Here is a 25,580-nt window from a genome sequence, read left to right as displayed (position 1 = left end):
GATTGTAAATTTCTTGTATATGATTTAATGTTATACATTACATAATTTACTCTATATTTTAATGAATATTTCCAGAAATACCAGTGGTGTATGTTATATGAAAATGTGTATTGCAGAATTATTTTATGTGATGTGATGTTTTATACAGATTGATATTTCATTTCTGAATTACTTTTTCAGGTTACAAATCAGAGAAAAGCCAAAGTCAAGAGCTTTCCTTAGATGATCCATCTGCAGCTCCCATTGATGATATCAATGAAGAAGAATATACAGACCCTAAAGAAAGCAGTTCCCATCTCAGTAGTTCTCAAGATGATAGAAGCAAAAGTGAGTTAATGTATGCTGTTGATTTAATTTTAAAAATTGCATTTTTAAAATATGGATATTTAAATTTACATGGTATAACAGCCCCTAGTACAATACCTGTGTTGTATGCCACAGGCCAAAAACTGTATGTAGTTGTTCTTCCTTTTTATAATATTAATTATAATGAGATATTAAAAGTTATTAATAGATTTTTTGAATATAACTAAAGTTTTTAATTCTAAATCCACTGAAGAAGAGCTGTTGGATTGTGTGCTATTTCTGAATTTAAGCTTAAAATTTAATGAACCATTTCTTTAAAACCAATGCATTGGTTTTAAAGTGTTTCCGTTTGCAAGCTCTCCCCATCCTACATACATTAAACCATGCCTTTCAGTGAACACAATTTGCAAAAATTTTAGCTCTTGCTCTCAAAATTACAGGTATATATAACTTAATGGCAGTTTTTTTTGTTATGATACTTGAATTACTTCCAGTATTTGGTTTGCAACATCCCTCACATCTTATTTTATAATATTGTGTGTATGAGTGAGAATCATTATCAGTGAAAATATGTGGGGTATCTGAGCAGGATATGCATTAAAATATTTTGAGAAACACTGGTCTTTTTATAAAAAGGCTGGTGTTTCTCATTAAATATATTTAATCAGAGATTTTGCAGTTTATTTAAGAATTTATTATTTTTTTTGTGCAAATTATTTAAACATTGTTAGAAGTTTGAAATATTTGAAAGAGGTAGTTGAGATATTGGTGACAACTTTTGTTTAAGAAATACTATAGCCCTCCTATCTACTGGGAGAAAAATTGAATTCAGAATCACTTAACATTTGATTAAGATAAATAAATCAAACAAGCTAATTCATTTCTGATGTGTGGAGTGAATATATACCCTCCAAAATATTTAATTATTGTTTTACTTTTTTGAATCTGTCATGTATTTTTCTTATATTCAGTTGATGAACATATTTAAGCAGCTCATAATAATTTAAGCAATCTGAAGATCATATTATGAAAATTTTTGTTTGTGAGTTTTGTTTGAACTCCTTATTGATATTTTTGATTTAATTTTGTAGCTATATATGACCATATTCACTTTCTATTCATCATCATCAACATCATCGGCCCCAAGTGCCAAGCGAGTGATCTAGCGATTTACAAAGCGAATTTGAAAGCGTTTTTCTAAAGACAAGTTGTTAAAGAGATTTCCAAAGGCCTTACTTTCAAAGTTATTTATTTTCTGGCTCTTTTTAAATAAAGAGGGAAGCTTCCTATAAGAAAGGAAAGTCGCCTTTCTTTTGTGTATATATATATATATAATTACTTTTCTAACACACTAACCACTAACTTCTTATCGTTTGTCACTGGTGGCACCGCTCCTGCCTCCACGTGGCAGGGCCGGTAACCTGGGGGATAAATCAACCCTCGGGGCTAAAAGGAGCAGAAATGGAAACCAGTGAATTTCCTCGTCTAGAGCTCAAGCGTGCTCAATATGAAAACCATGAAACAGACTATGACCTCTACCTCGAAGAGAATGAAAAAAGATACAGGTAGACAGGAATCACCAGCCTTCCTAATTATCTATTCTCTGTCGGCACAGCCTGTTAGCAAGCTTTCCCCTTTCATCATACAATGATGCCTGAAACATGCAGCAGCATCACCAAAAATGGTGAAACATCTTCAATCCGGGGACTTGCTAATAGAGACTTCTCTCCCAAGTCACTCTGAACAATTATTAAAACTCACTACTTTAAGTGGAATTGCAATACAAGTCACTCCACATAGCACCCTGAATTCGTCCAAGGGAGTGATCACTGAGTGGGATCTGTTGAACGTTTCTGAAGAAGAAATAGTACAGGAACTAAAGGAACAAAATGTAACTCAAGCAAAAAGAATCATGATAAGAAAAGATGGTACCTTAGTCCCAACACGTAACATAATTCTAACCTTCAATACACCGAATCTACCAGCTTCAGTCAAAGCAGGTTACTTAAGTTGCCGTGTTCGACCCTTTATCCCAAATCCCCTAAGATGCTACAAATACCAGAAATTTTGGTCACTCCCAGACAGCATGCTGTGGCGTTTCAACATGTCCAAACTGTGGCTCTACAACTCATATCCAGTCAGAAAGCAAGGCACAAACTCCGCAGTGTCCTAATTGCAGGGGCAACCATCCAGCATACTCTAAAGAATGTGATCTCTGGAAGATAGGCAAAAAATCACAAAAATATAAGTCTGAAAATAAAGTCTCATATCAAGAAGCTAGGAAACAAATTAAACTAATTATGCCAAAAAGCTCTTATGCCTCGGCTATCCTCTCTCTCTCACCAATCAGTAGCATGTATCAAACGGAAAGTATCACTCTCTCTCCAGATAAATCAATAGCAGACTGGGCTCGATCAGTTCTATCGACCCAGTTTACATCTAAGGCAAAGACAATAGATCAAAATAACAATACACCTCTCACAGTTCCAACACAAAACATAACCCACAGTAAAGTAACAGAAAAACTGCAAAAATCAGATCCTGTTGAGGTTAATCAACCCCCCCCACTCTCAACAAGGATGGATACTGATGATATGATCACCCAAGATATTCTTGAATTATATGCAGATGTGAAATGGAAGATAACAATGATTCAACACGCCCAAACTTCCCCAGAAAAGAAAAATCTAAATTAGATCGTCACAAGCAAACCACTTATAAAAAGCGGCCAGATTCATCTCCCTCTGACAAATCCAAATAATGGAACATATCATTCAATGGAACTGTAGAGGCCTTTGCAGTAACATCGATGATATCCATGAATTAATTCACTACCACAGACCTCTTGCAATGTGCTTGCAGGAAACGAATTTGACACCTCAGATCTCAATTACAATAAAAAATTATACTATGTTCAGACAAGACAGAGCTGGAATTAACAGTGCCCATGGAGGAGTAGCAATACTCGTGGATTCAAACATCCCCTCCAGACGCATTTCTTTACAAACTGTCTTAGAAGCTGTTGCCACTCGTGTTGTAAATGGTATTACTCTGACACTGGTTTCAATCGATCTGCCGCCAAATCATGACTATACTATTCAAGAAATCAAAGATCTTGTTTTGCAGTTACCACTCCATGTTTTTTTACTAAGAGACTTTAATGCGCACCACCCACTATGGGATTTCCCTATTTCAGACAGACGAGGGAAGCTTATTGAAATGTTGATCAACAGACAGAATTTAACTTTACTAAATACTGGCACTCCTGTGTATATCCATCTCCCTACAGGTTCAACATCTGCAATAGACCTTTCCATTTGTTCCCCAATCCCCTTTCCAAGTATAGATTGGGTATCTCTGAGTGATCCTTATAGCAGCGATCATTATCTGATAATCTGCAAAATTCAAACATCCTGTTCTTTCCCAACAGAAAATCCAATTAAATGGAAATTTTCAAGGGCTGACTGGACAAAATACAGATATCATATGACAACTATATCATTCAGTCCTGTTCCATCAACAGCGTCTCTGAGCACATCACAAATCAAATTCTGACAGCCACATCCGCTGCCATTCCTCAATATCAAGTAAGAAATAGCTGAAAATTAAATTACTGGTGGAATTGAAGACTGCAACTGTGCAAAAAAAGAGAAAAACAAAGTGTGGAACCTTTTCCGCAAACATCCAACCACCTCCAATCTTATTAATTACAAACGTCTTAGAGCAAAAGCTCATTACATCAGACGTAAAGCAAAAAAAGAAAATTGGATTAAATTCGCCTCGTCAGTAAATAAAAATACCAATATCAGATTAATCTGGAGAAAAATAAAATGTTTAAACAGTAAATTTCCTCCTTTATCCACCCCACTACTGAACTGGAATGGGCAGGAGCTTTCTACTCCTACAGAAATATCAAATGCACTGGGGATTGTATTTTCCCAGTTGTCCTCTTCTATCGCCTATGATCAAACATTTCAAAAACTTAAAACAGTTGTAGAGAAATCCAGACTAAATTTCATTGACAATTCCACTTTACCTTATAATAAACCATTTACCATGCTTGAACTGCAGCAATCCCTTAACAACTCAAGAAATAGTGCTGCTAGCCCTGATGGGATGTACTATGTAATGCTTCGAAATTTGGATCAATGCTCACTCTCCTTGCTGCTCATATTTTTCAATTGAATATTTTCCTAGCATACCTTCCCAAGTCCTTGGCGTCATTCTTATGTACCAGCAATTGCAAAGCCCAGTAAAGATCATTCTGTTCCACAAAATTACAGGCCGATATCCCTTACCAGCTGTCTCAGCAAAACCCTCGAGAAAAATGTTACATCGCCGTCTTACTTGGTTCCTGGAGTCCTAAAATTTGATTAACAACAACCAATTTGGATTCCAGAAAAACTGATCTTCGTTGGATCTTATGATCAAAACAGGGACTAACATTAGAAATTCTTTCATCAAGAAGGAACATCTCGCCATGGTCTGTCTTGACGTTGAGAAAGCCTTTGACTACATGGCGTTTTGGCATCTTAAAAGATCTACATTCTCTTGGCCTGAGAGGTAATTTACCATACTTTATCCAAAATTTTCTTCAACAGAGATCCTTTCAAGTCCGTTACCGGAGAACCCTCTCTAAGATCTTTACCCAAGAAGAAGGAATTCCGCAAGGGTCTGTTCTCAGTGCCACTTTGTTTGCAATGAGAATGGACCATATAATTGAACTCATTCCAAAAACTGTGAATTCGTACCTTTTCGCAGACGATCTCTCAATTTCCTGTCATTCTCAAAACATGCATTACATTGAATGCCAACTACAAATATCAATTAATTGTATCCTGACATAGATGACACATAATGGTTATAGACTATCCAGCCAGAAATCTTCTGCCATTCACTTCTGTACGCCATGCATCTTGAACCTGAACTCCACTTGAATAACCATCCTCTTCTCATAGCTAATAGTATTCGTCTACTAGGATTATTTTTTGACCGTAAGTTAAACTTCCAAAAGCACATTGAATATCTCCGGACTAATTGTCAAAGAAAACAACATATTCAGAGTCTTATCAGCGACAACATGGGGAACAGATCGTTACAGCCTGATTCACTTATACAGAACCATAATTAGATCACGCCTGGACTACGGTGTGCCTGTTTTCGATTCTGCTAGGGAGAGTGTTTCATCTCGCCTCAACCCTATTCAACATTCAGCTCTTAGAACACCACTTGGTGCGTTCAGAACATCTCCAGTGCAAAGTTTATATGTTGAAGCCCATGAACCTCCTCTAAATATCAGGAGAAAGATGTTGCTGTTGAACTATGCGATCAAGATCCAAATCCAGGTGACCCATCCTATCCTGAAAGAGGCCTCTGAGGTCGGGAAAACTCATATCTAGGAAATAAACTCATACACCGACGATGAATAAAATTTTAGTGTAACTAAAATTTTACAAATAACATAAAAATAATAATATAAAATCAAAAACAAATTATTTACAATGATTGTATATTGCAGAATACTAAAAACTGTAATAAAAGATCATTTACAATAAAATAAGCTAAAATATAAAATTAAAAGCGCTAAAAACCTGGAGCTTTCGAGAGCGTCAGCTCTCTTCTTCAACAGTAATATGACTTCCTGCAACATCTCCTTAAATAGCAGGTTCACGGTACCTCCACACGTGGTATTTCTCCACATGGTTCAATCGGCACATGGTAAGAACCGGAAGCGGAAATGTCTCGGGTGCGTGGCAAAAAAAATCGTTCATCCGAACTTAATACAATTGCTTCAAAAATGGGATGAATACGCATGCCTCTATCTCTGTTCATGGTATTCTTATTGGATGAGCCAATCCGTAAACCCTCGAGCCATTTACGCTCCCAGTATCCGTGTGCACGATCCAAAATGATAGCGTCCTCCGGGGAGATTTGATGCTGCTTCTCCCAAAAATGTTCGGCCACGGCAGACTTATTGTAATCAGCGGTTCTTATGGCATTTAAATGTTCCCCCAGACGATCCCTAAGCCGTCGTTTTGTTTCCCCCCACATAACACTCCCCACAATCCGGGCATTCTATTCTATAAATAACTCCGCTACTGAGATCTTTTGGTATACGGTCTTTGACCTGAGACACAGCTGTGCACAGCCTCCGCCCAGGAAGCTGTACACAGCGCGTCTTATAACCCTGTAAGACGCGCTGTGTACAGCTTCCTGGGCGGAGGCTGTGCACAGCTGTGTCTCAGGTCAAAGACCGTATACCAAAAGATCTCAGTAGCGGAGTTATTTATAGAATAGAATGCCCGGATTGTGGGGAGTGTTATGTGGGGGGAAACAAAACGACGGCTTAGGGATCGTCTGGGGGAACATTTAAATGCCATAAGAACCGCTGATTACAATAAGTCTGCCGTGGCCGAACATTTTTGGGAGAAGCAGCATCAAATCTCCCCGGAGGACGCTATCATTTTGGATCGTGCACACGGATACTGGGAGCGTAAATGGCTCGAGGGTTTACGGATTGGCTCATCCAATAAGAATACCATGAACAGAGATAGAGGCATGCGTATTCATCCCATTTTTGAAGCAATTGTATTAAGTTCGGATGAATGATTTTTTTTGCCACGCACCCGAGACATTTCCGCTTCCGGTTCTGACCATGTGCCGATTGAACCATGTGGAGAAATACCACGTGTGGAGGTACCGTGAACCTGCTATTTAAGGAGATGTTGCAGGAAGTCATATTACTGTTGAAGAAGAGAGCTGACGCTCTCGAAAGCTCCAGGTTTTTAGCGCTTTTAATTTTATATTTTAGCTTATTTTATTGTAAATGATCTTTTATTACAGTTTTTAGTATTCCGCAATACACAATCATTGTAAATAATTTGTTTTTGATTTTATATTATTATTTTTATATTATTTGTAAAATTTTAGTTACAGTAAAATTTTATTCATGGTCGGTGTATGAGTTTATTTCCTAGATATGACCCATCCTAATTGGTCAATACTTTATGATCCGCAGTATATGACCTTTTATAGAAACAAACCACAGACAGTTTGGCCTGCTGGTATTAGACTAAAGCAACAAATAGGATTGTATAGCTGTTTTTAACTTCTACTAAATGAACAAGGGACAAGGGACAAGGTATTCTTGTATTGATTGCGGCCTCCAGGGTTACCCCTATATACCGCTGTAGCATCTGTAGGTTATTTATAGCCGGCAAGTGTGTGTAAGTGTGTGTGTGTGTGAGTATATATGTGTGTTGTGATGGTTGTTGTTTGCCGGCCCTGGAGTCTTAGCAGCCGGGAGGCAGGGAGCAAGCTACCTGCGTCCCGACTCCCGTCCCTAGCCACGTGGAGGCGCTCCAGGAACTATCTAAATTACACTTAGTGGGATTCCAACAAGTGGAATCCCGGTTATAGTAAATAATGAATAGGGAGGATAAAGTAGGAGAAAAGAAAGTAGAAGAAGAAATGAGAGCAAAACACTCTCTCAGGAAAAAGAAGAAACAGGAAAGAGGAAAACACTAGTTGGAAAATCTAACAAGCGAGAGAGCTTGAAGAGGTAAAATTTTGAAGCCTGAAGGCTTGTACATTTGAAAGAAAGATTCCCCTAGCCGGGAAGGAAGCCCAACTTGCACCGACAAGGGGAAAAAGAAAAGTCTCAAGGAAAGAACATAGGTAATGTACAAGTGGCTATTAGATAGCCACTTAAAAGAATAAATTAAGATAAATAATAAATACTTATGTCACCGATATGAAACATAGCAGTAAACATATTAACAAATTACACTGCATAAGCAGAGAGTAAAATATACAATATTTACAAAATAAGTAATTAAAATCTTGGCTGAAAAATTAGTCAACCAAGAAATTAACAGAAATAGTCAACCAGAAGAAATGTAGAAACATATATACAAAACACAGAGACAAACAGAACTCACCCAAGGCAAAGATATGCCAAAGGCAAAAACAATAAATACTGTACAAATAAATTAGTTAACCGAATCAAAAGCAATTCTAAATTTAAATCTAAGTATAACAGATCAAAATAATAAGTTAAGTATTAAACAATAATTAATTAATATGCAGAGAAAATGTCTCTGCACAAGTGATCTAATCTATAAACATATGTACATAACCAGCAAGTGCAAAGCTGCTACCACAAGCTGCGAAAAACAAAACTTGTTTCAAATAACAAGACACGTAGAATTAACAATAATGCATAGGTAAGCATTAAAAAAAAAAAAAAAAAAAATGGATGTCAATTGCCAACAAAGCAATTGGATCTGAGAGGGCGGGGAGAGGTCCATCCCACCCCTCAGAACCAAAACCCATTTACAACTAAAAATGCTAGACTAAGAACTATATGGTACTAGCAAAAACCCAACTGATTGCAGCTGCAATCAGGCAGGAAAGAAAAATACAACAAATAATCAGCCCCGCAGGAAAACAAAATTAAATCAAAACACAAGCAGCAAGAGAAGCAGCCAGCAGTAAGACAGGCTAGAGAGGAAAATCATCTCACTCAACCAGAATAGCCAACTGAAGGTTGGATCTGAGGGAGCAGGGAGAGGTCCATCCCACTCCTCAGAGCCAAACAGACAACGCAAGAAGAGAAAAACTGTCTCTTCAACATAATAATGAGCTAACTACACAAGTAATGTACAATATAAACATTTAAGATTAACTGCTGATTTAAAACACAATAAAATCAGTTACTCTCAATTCTGAGAGCAAACAACAAATCAAACAAAAGCACCATGATATTAACAAGATAATTACAGTATTTACAAAATACATACAATTTAACACAGAAAATCATTTCAGGCAACCCGGACAGAGTTCGAAGTGGGAGAGGGGAGGTCCATATCTCTCCCACTCGGCCAGGCAAAAACCTGAAACAAGTCTCCAGAAAAAGACGCAAAAACTCTGCGTCCAAAACACAAGACAATTTAGGCAAGGAAGAAACTCCTCTCAAAAAAGAAAAAAAAAAATCAATACAGTAATATATATAAATATTAAGAACAAATAACGAAATCAAGGGTTATTCCTTGATAAAGCCGCTCTTCTCCGGAAGACACTATTAGCAAAAGAAGAGAAGGCAGAAAGAGAGTCCGCCGACCCAACCAGGCGCCAAAAATCATCTAAATTATATACATTTGTACAGATAGACAATTGTTGTCTTAAATCCACATATAAATTACAATGTAGGACAATATGTTCAACCGTCTCCTCAGAGCCACAAGAGCAGAGAGGAGAGGGGACGAGTCCAAATCTATACAAACGAGAATTAATTCCATGTCCCGTGATTAAGAAAGTGGGAAATAACCCAAGTTGAAGCCAGTTAAAATTTTTATCTTTAATAAAAACACGAGGAAAGAAAGCGTATGTGATTCTGCCGAGAGAGGAATCATCCCAAGAGTGTTGCCACTCTTCCAAAGCAAGATTGGAAAGTCTGGCCAGATCAACATTTGTAGAGTTCTCATAATTATTAGCAAAATCTCCCACCGAGGCAGGAGAGAGAGATTTCCTATGGTAAGACAAGAAATGCAATATAATTTCCAGGTAGATAGGGAGACGACCATTAATAACAAGCAGGGCATCAGTAGAAACAGTTCTACATGCCCTGCAAGTATAGAGAAGGAAGGACCGTTGCGCCTGCAGAAGGTATTTTTGGACCAGTGAATTAAGAATTCTGAAGCCCCAAGCGCCAGCACCATAGCAGACGATGGGGATGAAGATACACTTGTAGTAAAGACCAAGAGAATACGACTTAAGATTCCAGAGGGAATGGGCAAGACGCAACAGCCAGCCGGTAAGAGAACGGATTTTCTGCCGAAGGTACTTACAATGGGGAATGAAAGATAAACGATCATCAATCACCACCCCAAGGTATTTATATTCACTTACCAATTTAACAGCCTGGTCAAGAATTTTAACCACAGGTGGACGATTACGATTCAGTAGGCCTTTCAGAAGAACCTGTTTAGTTTTAGGGACTGAAATGGAGAGTTTATGGAGGGAACACCACATGTGAAGATCATCCAAGATGTGGTTTGCTTTAATTTCCAATTCTAGACGAGAATTCCCAGGTACAAGCAAGGCAAGATCGTCGGCGTAGGCAATGTTGACAATATCATCATGAGGGGCATTTAGCCATCCATCAGGGACCACATTCCAGCAAACAGGGCCAAGAATGGATCCCTGAGGACAACCCCTAGAAACCGGCCTCGTAATCGAGCAAAAACCGGAGGAGACCACAAGGCTTCTATTATCAAAATAACTAGAAATTAGTTTGTAGATAGGACAGGAGACCTCGGCCTCCCGAAACCTCGCCGGGACACTCTACCACCATAAGGTGTCAAAGGCCCCTTTGAAGTCTACAAAGAGACCGAGAACGTATTTAGAAGGAGATGCTCGAACAGTGCTCAGGAGAAGATTAATTGCATCTGTAGTTGATTTACCTTGCGTGAAACCAAACTGGGAAGAAGAACAAAGATTTTTTGAGTTATAGTAACCCTTGAAACGTGAAACCAGAAGTTTTTCCAACAACTTGCCAAGAAAAGGAAGAAGGGAAATTGGACGATAAGAAGAAGGAGAGGCAACTGGATTGCCAGGACTCTTGGGAAGGATTTTTAAGTTGGCAATTTTCCAGCGATCAGGGAAAACACCCAACCGAAGGCAAGAATTCATTAGGATAGAAATAAGGATAGGTTTGATTTTCCAGATTCTTTTAATCACAGAAACCTCCATGAGGTCCAGACCTGGACTTTTGCCAATAGTAAGGGTATTAATGGCAGAATCAATTTCTATATTAGTGAAGGGATCCTCAGAAGAAGAGCCTTCAAACACAAGATGCTGTAATCTAAAAAGAGTTTGTTCATTGCTCTCAGGAACAGAGATGTCCCTGAGAAGCAATTCATCCAAGATGGCATCAACAGATGCCGACCAAGTTAAAGTTTCAGTGGAATTTGGAACATGGATCGAGGTCTGAGGAATATGTGGGTGGAGTTTAGAGGCAATGACTTTATAGGGTAAACCCCAAGGATCTGATTTAATAGTTCTTTCCACGAGACGAGCCCAAGCCTGGGCCTTCTCCTCTCTAATACTGTTAAAATATCTGTTGCGAGCTGCCTTATACAAGTCAGCAAGCCTATTTACTTCAATTGGTGGCCTGTTATTCCTTCTAGCTCTATTAAGGTTTCGCCTGGTAGTCCTAAGATCTCTTCTAAGAGAGGAAAGACCATCAGACCACCAGGGAACAGAATTGATTCGACGAGATTTTTTAAGAAAACTAAGGTCAGAGACCTCAGTAATAATTCCAGTTATCTTTTCTTCCAGGGAATTTGGATCCAATTCAGAAAGATTAGAGATGAAATCCTCATTAACCAAACTCAAAAGATTAGAGTCGAAAATGCTCCAGTCAGAACCCTTAGTTTTATAGCGAGGGAAATCATGATTAACTCGAGGGGAAGAAGGCCTAACAGTGGTGACCAGGTCAAAAGTGATAGGGTGATGGTCACTGCTCGACCAAGAAGTACGAACCGACCAATTATTTATACCGAAAGAAAAAGCACGATTTGAAAGTGTGATGTCAATGTAAGATTGACCCTGCGAACTGGAAAAAGTTGGGGGATGACCCTGGACATTGTGGACAATTAAGTTTTTTGCAACGATGAAATCCTCAAGGAGATCACCCTTGGGGTTAGAAGTAGGGCTTCCCCAAAGGGGAGAAGAAGCATTAGAATCCGTCATAATGATTAACGGAAGACCAGAAAGTCTGGTTAACAACAGTTCCAGGTAATTTAAGAACGGCTCAATAGGCTGTGCATACTGCGAACATCGCATGTACAAAGAGACGGCATAAATCCTACCGAAGGAACCCTCAAGACAGGCACAAGCAGCAAACTTGGAGCAGAGACTATTGATCTTAGTAACCGTGATCAGAGGGTCCACGATAACCAGAGCAGCCCAAACCCTAGTCACCGCGTTGCCTCCAACCCCAGACGTATCAGGGATAGATTGAACTAACTGAGATTGACAGGGCAAGCCCTTAATCACACCTTTATAGGAGTATGGCTCCTGGAGAGCCAAAACAGAAAATTTATGTAAAGAAATTAAACTAGATACATCATTAATAACAGATAAACTTCGCTGACAATTTAATTGAAGGAATTTTACACTCATATTTACAACTGTAGTATGGGTACTATTCATAAGATGTCCTGAACCTCACCTGGTCTTGGGCCCTGAGATATTCGGGACAGGAAATGTCCTTGTAAGAATGGTCAGCTTTGCGTTTCCTAATTTTACAGTTGGGACAAACTATGGGGGAAGATTTACTGGGGCAATCAGAAATTTGATGGCCCTGACAACCGCAGTGCCCACAGGTGTGTTCAGGTGACCTACAATTTTTAGATGAGTGGCCATAGCCCAGGCATTTGAAACATCTAGAAGATATTATGAAATCCTTAATACCATGGACTGACCACCCAATATAAATTCTATTATTATTTTGTAACAAAATATGCCTGATAGGGCCATGGACCTCAATCACCCAGTGCTGGCAGTCCTTTTGCTTGGAATTCATCTTAAATCGAAATTTAACTAATTTCTTAAGATCCTCAAGGGAATAATCAGTGCCAATGAAGTTCTTATCATGAAGATCCTGGATGAAATCATCTTCAGAAGTGTCTTTACCAATGTCGTAGATAACTACCGTAGGATTTAATTTCTTTGGAGTGTCAAGAGAAAATTTTAAGTCTTTGAACTTCTGACACGATTGCAGGGAAACAAGGTCGGCTTTAGAAGCTGTTTCGATCACAATACCACGGTCCCGGACCTTGCGGACCGCCTTAATTTTAATCTTTCTAAATTCGTCCCTGAATTGAGTAGTAATTTCTTTCTTTACTTCCTCACTAGTTTTTAAATCCGAAGATTCAGAAGCTCGAACGATGATTATGTGTTGCGGCTGAATTGGACGCTGAGAAGATTGGGCCGGTGCCGTAGATGCCATGCTGGCATAGGTATTGGAAGGCAATGGAAGAGAAGCCAAAGGTGCACTGACAGAAGGAGCTGACCTTAAGGCACAAACATCCAGGTACTTGTGTTCCAAAACGTTAAAGATCTTAGTAACTTCAATCACAGTGGTTGCAGAAATATTACGATCTGACTCCAAGACGCGAGTCAGCAGGTCCCGCAAACCAAAAACCGTGTCCACAGAAACCTTCACAGTAGGGTGAGAGGGAGTAGAAGAAGTAGAACCCCTCTCATTACAAAACATATCAGGGAAATCTTTACCAATGTCACTAACCATAAGTATGGGATTCATATCAGCTCTCAATTCCACAGGGCCAATAGACAGGTTAGGAGGAGAGGACAAAGTATAGGTAGAGTCAAATTCTTGTGCACTTGAAGAGTCCATTTTAATCACTCAATGACGAACAACACTATAATAACCAAAGCTGGCACACTGAAAAATATGGTAGGGAACAGTCCTCACACCAAAATCAGTCAGAAACGCCCAATAGAACAGGTATTATGGACAACTCAAAACGTTACCACTAGAGGGCGCTGTAAAAATTCCAGAAATTAAGTAATTGAATTTTAAGTATTCTCCCAAAGAATGAGCTTTATTTAGAAAAATGCAGCAGGAAAATTTTGTTTGATCTCAGTAAAAAATCAAGAGAAGAAATCGCACTAAAATGAAAGTAATCCTTTAGTTCCCAGAACTGGCCACCAGGTGGCAGTGTCAAACCGAATAACAGGCTGGGAAAAGGCTGTATACTAAATTTCACTTAAATCGGTTAAATAGGGGCTGAGATATGCCTCCTAAACGATTTCACATAAAAATGACAATTTCCTGGGATGAAAATAGGGTTTTGGTGAACTGGTAATATCTCCGGTAATTATTAGTCTATAGAGATGAAACTTCGTGGGTAGTAAGAAATGTCTGTCTTCATTACATATATGCAGTTTCCAGAGGAATAGAGTCACTAGTTGAGGAGATATTTTAGATCTCGTGAGCTGACCACCAGAGGGCGCTGGCGATCACTCCAGAAGAAAGAGGACAGTCTAAATTTGTCATTGAAAGAAAAACCAGGATGGTAGGGTCCATAGGAGCTGAGAAATATCCAGTTTGATAAACAGCCCAAAATAGCCCAAAGTCAATACTTAGGCCTAAGCAGATGAGGGTTGAGCTATGTCATCAATATATAAGTCACACGAATGTTGGAACACTTCTTACCTGTTTCTGAGGTAAAGTTAACTCAAGTCTCACCTAAACGTTTTTCACCTCAGTATACATAAAAAATAAAAACATCTTAAAATTAGAAAAGCAAAGTGGGTTTCTAATAATATGCACCTTAGTATAGTTATAAATGCAATTAGACAAGTCACTATGATTTCTTGCACCCCAGTGTATATAGAAAACTTAGTGCAAGGCAGTATCTACTCTAAGAAAGTACCCATGCTGCATCGAGAAATGGTGCTACTAATATTTTTTCGCAAAGATACAGTTAGGCCTTACCAAAACCATAACCATAAACACTCAAAATGGCGGATACCATAGAAATCTATATTCACACTTTAAAATGGCAGCCTCCACTGTAGGCAGCCATTAAACTAAACAAGATGTCAGCCTGCATAATAAAAGTTCCCTCCAAAATAACCGGTAGTGATCGGTCATTGGCTGACCGAACGAAGAAGACGCAATGGCGTCAAGTCGAAACCAAAACTAAAAATCTGAGGGCAAAGCCAAGTAAATACAGTTCTCTTTTATGGCTGGCTATTGACACATAAAAAAGTTATCACCATATCCCCAGTGTCACCATCAGCCACCCTAAAGTTCCAAAATTGCGCAAAAACCCTTAATACCCCTACCACAGAGGGTCAAAGGCCAAACACAAGAAAAGTAATCTGACAGCAGAGGAGACAATGTTAATTAGCAGCCATTTTACCATGTTAAAACCTGTTCCAGTAACGCTAATTTTAAGAAATACAAGGACAGTTAGCAGAGCGCTACCCCTGTGCTGACAGACAAACTGAAGGTGTCAACAAACTCACCACAACTTCTTCTAACAGAGGACATACTTTTAACTTGGGGGGTGGCCTGAAAACACATTTTTAAAAATAAAATCCAGGAGACTCTGAAAACACGTCAACACAATGGAAGGAAAGCGGGAAAAATGAACAAACGCAGGCAGCATGCACCACTTCCATAAGTGCAATATGGCCTAAGTAGCCCTTGCACTTAAAACCCCCATCAACATCATCATTAGCCATTTTCAATCCACTGCAGGATGAAGGCCTTTCCAGCAACTTTCCAGTTCCTTCTGTTTTATGCAATGGCCATCCATTTACTACCCATGGACTTGTGAATTTCATCTGCCCATCTCCGTTGTTATCTTCCAGCTCCTCTTGGGTATACCATTCTGTTATTTTCTTAGTCCATCTGTCATCATGTCTTCGAGCTGTGTGTCCTGCCCAAGACCATTTTAGTTCTTTAGTTTTGATAAGAATGTCCTTTACTTGAGTTTGCTGCCTAATCTATGTGTTCACTTTCTATTATCATATATTAATTCATGTGATTGTGCATTTTAAAGTTTTTCCATTATTTTGTTTATATTGAGCAGTTATAAATTTTAGTCAGGTGCTGTAACCAAAGATTGACTGTTTTGAACAAAAGTGATTATTTGTGACTGAACTAGCATTAGATTAAAAATAATTCTGCACAAACCTATTTTTAGGCACCCCTATTTATCTGTTTATTTGTATTCCCTATGTTCCTGTTTTCCAACCTGTGGTCTGGTCAGCTGTGTTATTAGGATGTAGTTTAGTTCATTATAATCAACTTGCCATAGATTTGTGTATCTTATGACTGTACATGTATGTGTTCTCAGGTCAATTTTCATATTGTACAGGCTAAAAAAAAAGCCTCTGGAAATTCCTCCAGTCATAGAACCCAGCTCTCCAAGTGAGTGGCAAGATACTATATCTGGGGAAGACCAGATATCTTCTATAACTTATTTATTGTAATGTAATGAGACATGGAGTGAACACCATAGAAATGAATGACATTTGCACCTAGCATGAAATAATATAACTCTTTATATTTAAGACTGACCAATTCAAATATAAAATGGTTTTGCTGTAGAAACCAATAAACAATAAAAAGTTGGGATTTTTGTGCCAAAGAAGGCACTTAACAAAATGTGGGAAGAATTTTTTTTTTTTATCTCCTATTTTCTTATTTGTATTTTATATATATATATATATATATATATATGTATATATAATATATATATATAATTATTACGAATAATAAAATTAAAAATAAATAGAGAAGTCGGATTTGAAGTGCGATAATATGGATTATGGATCAGGGACACTGCAAGAGCAAAGGTACCCTACAACCATAATATATACATAAAATTATTTTTATTGTTATGTGTAGAATGTAGTAGGTATATATATAAGTATAGAATTTAACTAGTGCTAATAATGAAAATACCATGTATCCTGGTAGCGATATATGTGTTGAACAAAGGGTGGAAAGAAGGAAAAGAAAAAGTGTAACGATATAAAAAAGATTGTAACAATATAAAAAGAAACAAATTTTGAAAAAACGACCAATGTGGAAATAGCATTGCAGTATTTTTCATAATTTTTGTGTCTTCGTCAGAGGTCACAAAATTTATGAAACACAATTTATGGTTGTAGGGTACCTTTGCTCTTTTTATATTGTGTCTTCTATAATAAAAAATTTATTTATTATAGAAGACACAAAAATTATGAAAAATACTGCAATGCTATTTCCACATTGGTCGTTGTTTTTTCAAAATTTGTTTCTTTTTATATCGTTACATTCTTTTTTATATCGTTACACTCTTTTATATCATTACACTTTTTCTTTTCCTTCTTTCCACCCTTTTTTCAACACATATATCGCTACCAGGATACACGGTATTTTCATTATTAGCACTAGTTAAATTCTATACTTATATATATACCTACTACATTCTACACATAACAATAAAAATAATTTTATGTATATATTATGGTTGTAGGGTACCTTTGCTCTTGCAGTGTCCCTGATCCATAATCCATATTATCGCACTTCAAATCCGACTTCTCTATTTATTTTTAATTTTATTATTCGTAATAATTATTATCCTAAGCTTTATCCAGGTTGAGCTCACACCGCCTAGAACAGCTTATATACACTTGCTATTTCTTTTTTCTACCCGATTTTTATATATTCACCATCCTATCCTATTTATTTTTAATTTTTATTATTCGTAATTAATATATATATATATAAATTAATTCATTGCCAAATTCTCTAAAAAAATTTAAAAAACAGGTGGTACCCTGGTACAGGCACATCTAAAGGGGCTTACAATAAGAACGATACATCATAAGGCAGATGGTACTAAATAAAAATTACATAAAGTTGCTAGTGACAAAAGAATTCATATATCTTTTACGGGACTTTAAGGAAAAGTGCATATTTAGCATTTATAAATTGATAATAGTTATAAGTTAGTGTGAGATACTGCTGTCAGTTAATTCTTAAACATTGCTTTGGAAAGCAACAAGTTTTTTAATTTTCAGTACTTTTATATCATCTAGTTATATTATTAAACCATATCTTGTTTTGGTAGGGAGTACCTCATGAAGCTCAGACAGTTCAAGATCTGCTGCAGAAGAATTGCTATTTGGTTAAAAATGCCAGTGGCAATGTTTGCAATTTTTTTATTACATTACAATTTTGTTTCCTTTTAGACAGAACATTAGCATTTATTGTGCAAGTAGATTTTGTATATATCATGTATAACTATTTTTGTAATCTGCCTTTGGAACTGGCTGTTGAACATCCAGAAATACAAGTAAAATTTGTATCTGAAAAGTGTTTAGCAACTAAAATTTATTTTCTTTATAGCATAATGTCTCTTTACATTGTTTTATTTATAATTATTTTATTTATACTTTATGTTTATAACATGTTCTACGTGTAAATGTGAAGTGTAAGTAAATGTATTTCTGTGTTTACTTACATATATCAGTGCCTATCTGTGAGATTTTATTATTATTATTTTTTAATCTATAGAATTTGGAATTGGAGGATTAAAATTTGTCAAATAGATTTATTTATATGTTTTTACTCCAAGAAGTTTTTCTTTTTTCTTTTTTTTATTTTATAATAATTCCATTATAACTACAATTTGCACTAAGGTCAGTATCTGTAATTTTGTACTATTTTTGTCATTTTGCCTAAAAACAAAATTATATTTTTATATCAATTTTTGCCTATGTGTTAAATTCATCTATAAATTGTCAGCTAATTTTTCAGAGAAGAAAACAGTCTTTATTTTTATGATTCTGCTTCAGAGAAGGCTTGTTTCCTTAGTGAAGTCAGATGGGGAATAACTATTATAGCTGAACTTTGTGTATTATGGCTTGCTAATATGCTATAAAAAATCAAACCACTGTAGTTCTGAGATTATTTATATTAATTTATCAAGTAATCACAGCAGTATTCAAGCATGTACTTGTGTGAACACACATACACATGGTTTACAGTAAAAAGTACTGTAAATCATGTGTATGGTTTTCAGTACCTTTAAATGATTATTGTTAATTATTGCATTTAATATTAAATGCAATAATTAACAATAAAGAATTAACAGCATAAAATTTTTTATAGCTTTAACATAAAGTTTTGTAAAAATTATAACATTCTTAATGTATTAGCTATTTGGTAAAAATGAGCATAGTTAATATATTAAGAATGTTAACAATACAAAGGATTAGAGAATGAACAAGACAAGAAAATGTGCTAAAAGCACACTTTCTTGTTCATTAACACAGTTATCTTGGTTAAGAATTGTGTTTAATAGTTGGTGTTTAAAATGAATCTGTTGAAAATTGTAGTTCAAAGTAGTTGTATTTATAACTCGGTAATTTTTAAGTTATCATTTTATTTATAATTAATTCAATTGGAATTAATTATAAATGCATATTTAAAAGTGCAATATGTTCATACACAAACCTTTGGTATGACATGTGTTGTGTCTGCGTATTCAGAAGTTTTATGAATTATGCATATTTATACACTAAATGTGACATTAGCATTTGATAATTTAGTAGTTATTAAATTATTGATATTTAAAATGGTAGATTTTTGACAGCAAAACTGGATGCTTAAGAATATGATGTAGGCCTATATTGTCAAGAATTTTGTACTTTTTTATTTCTTGTAACTTAAATATTTTATAACATAAACAATAATTAGCTGTTAGTTAGCAGTCACTTTTCTTTAAGATAAAATGTAGATGACTGATAGAATACTGTCAAGTTTTAAATATGTCTTGACTGCAGTGATTATAGTTAAATGTTTAAAAATTAAAAAGAAATACTGGTAATGTGAATTAGAAAACTTTTCGTGAATGATTATGTAATTATATTAATGAAAATTATATAATTATGTTAACACAATTACATAATTATGTTAATGAAAAATAAGTTCTTAATAAGTAACCTGATAGGCTTTATGGTGTGTGCTCAGAGTACTGATTGAATCTCTTTCTATGTGAATTTAATTAGTTAGCTGAATTTCAGGTTCAAAGTGGTTGTATTTAAAACTCAGTAATTTTTAAGTTATCATTTTACCTATGCTGTTAATATTGTTTATTCTGAATAGTATATAGTAATTTATCTTAATAAGTAACCTGATCTATGGTCCATTTAACATGTGTGCTGCTGCACTCTTATGCTCGACTACCCAGCTATGTCAGGCCTCTGGTGTCTTCATCATATGCATTTTGGGCACATGGTGAAGCCATATCTTTTCAGGCCAAATAACTTTTTGAAAAGTAAAATTGGAAATATATAATTTTTGATATGAAAGAAATACAATAAATCATTTTTTACACATTTCAGATGCAGCAAAATGTGATTTTGCATATTTATTCAGATTTTCTGACAGTGATCTGTAATTAATGTTTTATGTCATGCTGACATAAAGTGACTAGATCATTTGGAGTCTAAAGTGAGATATCTTAATATAATGTAGCTACATAATGAGGTGTAAAAATATCCCCTCCATTAATTTATGTTACAAAAATTTTTCATTTTTTTAGATAACTGCCATTATGAATATGAAATCTTAAAAGTGCTATGGACTATGCCACCATCAGGTTGAGTTCAAAAAATGTAATACAGTGTATCGTGCTTATTGTGATCATAGATAATGGTTATCATTCATGTAATGTTATCACTTTTATGAAGTCCCATTCAATTTGTCTTGGTGCATAATAATCTTTGTTGCTAATGTGACAATAAAATCATAAACCTAAATCCAATAAGATATATACTAATACATAGGCAAAACATTATTTATTGTAATTAATAAAATTTAGAGAAATTTACCTCTATTTATCTCTTCAAGTGAAGCGAGGTCTGCCTTGCTTGCCTACATTTTGTTCGTAAAATTTGCTTATAACAGTCACTAAAAAAAGCCTTTTCTGAATCCAGCTTGTTCCACAGGTTGATTCTTCAGCAAGTGGGAAATATGCTCTTGAGTTATCTTTATAATTTTGCAAAATCGGGCTGATGGGGAGGGTAGTGATATCTGATTTACTGCCTTTCTTGTGGAGAAGTATTATATGAGACATTAGCCACCTGTGCTGGTAAGAAATTTGTTTACAGTATTTTATTGTGAAGTAGTTTTAAATATGGAAGTATTTCTTTATATCCAAATTTTATCATTTCCTCTGTAATGCTGTCTGGACCCAGACTTTTATTGCTTTTTAAATTCTTCAGTGAATGTTGTATTTCTGTCTCTGTTATTGGTAGAACTTCAATATCTCTTTCTTTCTTCTTTTGTCTGATAATTTTCGTGAATATCATTGTCAGTATTATCATCATATTTTGCCAGTATCATTGCTCCATAAAAGAAAGTACTGTATCTATACTCCTGCCAGCATGACTGTTTTACAGTTGATTATTAACCCTTTTTTAATTTTGAATTTTATTATTTTTCTTTATTTGTTTTTAATGGTTTATATGGACTTCAGAAACGTTACGACGGTTTCTTTTTATTGACGAATTTCTCAAAGAAATATTGAATATTAAAGTATTATATTGCTTGATATTAATGTTTTCTTTCTGTCCACTTCACCTTTTTATGTACACATTTCCACTCTGAATCAGTAAACAATGTTGAACTGCTGCATTCTTGTTCTGTCAGTTATTTTTATTAGTTTAGCTAAGTCCCAAAGTAATCACAGTAAGTGACATCCACTGTATGTCAATTGCTTATATATGTTGTATATAAATATATGTAGAAAGAGAAATAAAGCACTTAAACCTAGGTTAGAATTCTGTTTATTTTCAGTTGGAAATTACATGCAGAAGGGAATCAGATGTTTCGTGTTATATTCTAACCACTTCATCAGTGATTGCTGACATTGCTACTTCACCATTACATAGGTCAGAAAGACCTAAGGTTTGACATAAGGATTAATGTTAGAACTAACTTCAGTTCATAAGACTAATCTTTAGTCTTTCTGTGTAATAGTGAAGTAGCAATGACAGCAATCACTGATCAAGTGGTAAGAATATACCATGCAATTTCCAACTAGAAATAAACAGATATTCTAATGTAGGTTGAAGTGCTTTATTCCTCTTTTGACAAGTTTACATTACTTATGTAAACATTACTTATGTAAACTTATGCAAACATTACTTATGTAAAATGAAAACACTACTTATCAACAAAACTTAAGTTATCATGGTTATTAGTTTTTTTTTTTTTAATCCCCTATAGGACAAAAACAAATTATTTAAGGTTGTGTTAGGAGTGACAGTTCACATATTACATTAAAAAAGTGTATATATATATACATATATATATATATCCACTTTTTATAGTCAGATTGTTCATTTCAAAAATACATATACTGACTGGAAAGGGTACTAAATTTTTCTTATCTTAATATTTCACAAGGTAAAATATTTTACTGGTATGCACTTTCTCCAATGATTTTTGATTTAAAAGATAACCATGCAAGACCCACTGTACAATATGGAACATTTTTCCCGACACTTAAATCCAGGACTATTCTTTATTGTCCAGGATGTCCGGTCATTTTATATTAGCAGATTATTGATTTAGAGTGTAATACCAATAGTGATATGAATGTCTTTATCAATATTGAGGGCTTACTATAATGGGAATTGCAGACCATCACTTATTATCTGAATTAGTTAATTAGCATAAAATGTAAAATTGTAATTTTTATTGATAATTACCATTTTACATTTTAGTAATAATTGTTAAAAAAATTATTAAATCTATGTTTTCATTTACTGTGTTCTATGCAGGTAGCATATATAAAGAATTTGTTTCCTAGTGATTTAGTTTTATGATCACTTTTTATATTAAAAAAATGCATTGTAAAGTAGAATTTTTTCCTTTCTAGTCACATTCTGTGTTGGTACTTTATATATAATCTTAAGTTAGATGATTGATGCTGTGCTACCATGTTTTTAATAGCAAGAAACATTTTTCTAGTTTCTTATTAAGCATATACTGTATAATGATTAAGTGATATTGCCTTATTTCTTTACTCTAAAAAATCTAGTTATTGTGAAAACAATACATACACATTTATAAATTTCATATGTACATTGAGTTCATCATTTGCATATATTTCTAAGTAGTCATTTTGTATGTTTTGCTCTAGTCATAAGTTGTGTGCTGTGCAATATATAAATATATTACTCAACAGTTAACGGCATGTATTTGATGTGAATTTCATTTATATAGATAAACTGTGATATTAACTATTGAATATGGAGAGATTCAAAATAAGTGAGTAAATAACTTTCATTTGATTCAAAAGGGATAGGAAGGTAAATATCTGAAAAAAAGTTTCTTTAAGATTATTACTGTATTTAATACCACTCTCATACCACATGAAATTAATAATATAGTTTATTAAGCTATTCGCCTAAACTACTATACATTAAGGTGACGTTTCAGGTATCTTACCGATACCCATCATCAGACCAGTCTGATGACAGACTTCACTTGCCGATGCTCCCAGGAGTCTGTCAGCAGAATTGTTGATGATGGGTATTGGGAAGATACCTGAAACATCACCACAGAGGTTCCCAAACTTTCTCGGTTCACGGCGCCCTTAGTGTCCCAGTAATTTTTTCACAGCACCCCTAGGCCAAAATAAATACCTAACACAGTGGTTTTCGACCTTTTAACATATACCTATATAATAATTTTATTCTTTATATAGAGGTACTAAATAAAGATCAATTATAAATCACCACAAAATTAAAAAAATAAGGTACAATGGATACCGTACACCTTTTTATAATGAAATAAATGTATACATTTCGAAAAAAAAAATAATAATAATAATAACTTTAAGTAATTTAAACCCAAATTACACGGCACCCCAAGAATGTTGTTGCGGCACCCCGGTTGAAAATCACTGCCTTAACATATAGTAGTTTAGGCAAATAGCTTTATAAACTATATTATTAATTTCATATGGTATGAAAGTGGTATTAAATATAGTAATAATCTTAATGGAAAACAACCACGTAACATCCTTCCCTAACTATATTAGTTTTTCTTTCTTTTCTCAGTTTTTCCAATGTTAAGAACTGTCCAGGGCTTTTGTGATTGCTTTACTGAAAAACAAACCAAGATATATAATAGAAGGGCTTTTGCCATTGTTCTTTTTTTTAAACTAGCTAATCTGTTATTTGTCATTATATTTTTAAAATGACATTGAATAGTAATAATATTAGAGAGAAGAGTTATAGACAAGATTGTAGGAAGTTTTCCTTTAGCCATCAAGTTATTAATTATTGGAATAAGTTGCTTCCATGTGTAGTTGAGGCTTAGTTAATTTCAAAAGCTAACTGGATCGATATCTGTGAAAGAGCAACACATATAACACAAGAATAGGGTGTTTTTTTTTTTTTTTTTTTGCCTGGTGCAGTAAAAGCCTGGTTTGTACATTTATTATTATTAACAGTCATAAACAAGGGAGATTCAACTGAACAACTACATACAATGCATGAATGATGATAACTGTCTGAGCATATTTAATAAGTGAATATAGTTCCTATGGCGTCCAATTCACTTTCCAAAATTTGATATCTGGACCTAACTGAATATCTGGCTTTTACTGGAAGAGTCATAACCAGAGATAGCAAATAACAAGTTTTTCTTAATATTTATAATAACAAAAACAACAACAACAAAAAAAAGATTCATTATATCTGTAGATAAAATGTCCCTAAAGGACATCTACAAAATTTTGTTTAAAATGGGATAGGCCATATAAATCTGGTTCCACTGTTTTGCATACCTACCCATATCACAATTTATAAGACACTGAAATTGCCTAGTTACCAATGTATTGCAAGTAGATGCTGTAATGGTCATCTGAGTAAGCACACATAATGAATAAAAAGCTACATACTTTTCCTTTAGGAGCAGTGCTATTGAGTTCATGACATGAGATTGACATGTCTTTTAGGAACCTTAGTTTGCTCTCTTTGTTGCATAAATGTGTGCAAGTGCAAACTGGTGCACTTGCACTAGTAATACAACCAAGTTGTATCAATTCCATTATTTGGAGCTCTTGAGCTCTCAATTTTTTTTTAAGATTTATACCCTACATTTAAATTTCCCAATACATTTTGCTGCTGCTAAATAACAATATGCTATTGGATGGTACAGAATGCTATCATGTTTTAAACATAAGCATTTTTATGAAATCAAGTAGCTTCCATCTTTCAGTCTTTACTTTTTTCTTGCATTATTTTCACTTGTAAGATTTGTAAAATAATCTAAAAAAAGTTTTACATCATCAAATTAAAATTCTTTGATTATGGCATAAAAAAAGATATTTCTGACCCATTAAAATATTTCTAACCTTTGAAATACATTGTGATAATGTTGTTGAATGACCGGTTTTGCACTTGGTCAGCACTGGCAATTTTAGACGGCCAAAATCTTTTAAGGATATAAATTTTAGTGACTATCTTGAATGTAAATGTTGATACTGAACTTTAAAAACATAATAGTTTATTACGAATCTTCCTATCTCACAACCGTGAAATTTTTATAATTAATCATAATCATAATGATTATTGGCAAGTGAAAAATTCTATGACTAGAATTTTTCTCTTGCTAATATTCATTACTATTTTTAACTTGGTATCTGTAGTTCAAAAAT

At 34.9% G+C, this 25,580-nt stretch overlaps 1 protein-coding gene across 1 annotated transcript in view; it reads left to right on the top strand.

Moving 5' to 3' along the window:
* Positions 1-18,074, top strand: part of LOC150076907 (uncharacterized) — a 153,295-nt gene extending 135,221 nt beyond the window's left edge. The window contains exons 13-14 of the mRNA XM_090385727.1: positions 181-327; positions 17,970-18,074. Coding sequence (XP_090241853.1) covers positions 181-327; positions 17,970-17,983 — 161 coding nt within the window. The 3' untranslated portion in view covers positions 17,984-18,074. The remainder of the gene's footprint in view (positions 1-180; positions 328-17,969) is intronic.
* The last annotated feature ends 7,506 nt before the right edge of the window (positions 18,075-25,580 follow it).

The sequence above is a fragment of the Mastigoproctus giganteus genome, chromosome 12 (assembly GCF_048544385.1).
Source record: "Mastigoproctus giganteus isolate SK-2022 chromosome 12, ASM4854438v1, whole genome shotgun sequence".
NCBI classification, from domain to species: Eukaryota; Metazoa; Arthropoda; class Arachnida; order Uropygi; family Thelyphonidae; genus Mastigoproctus; species Mastigoproctus giganteus.
Note: the sequence above shows the minus strand (reverse complement) of the source record. Positions and strands in the feature narration are given on the sequence as shown.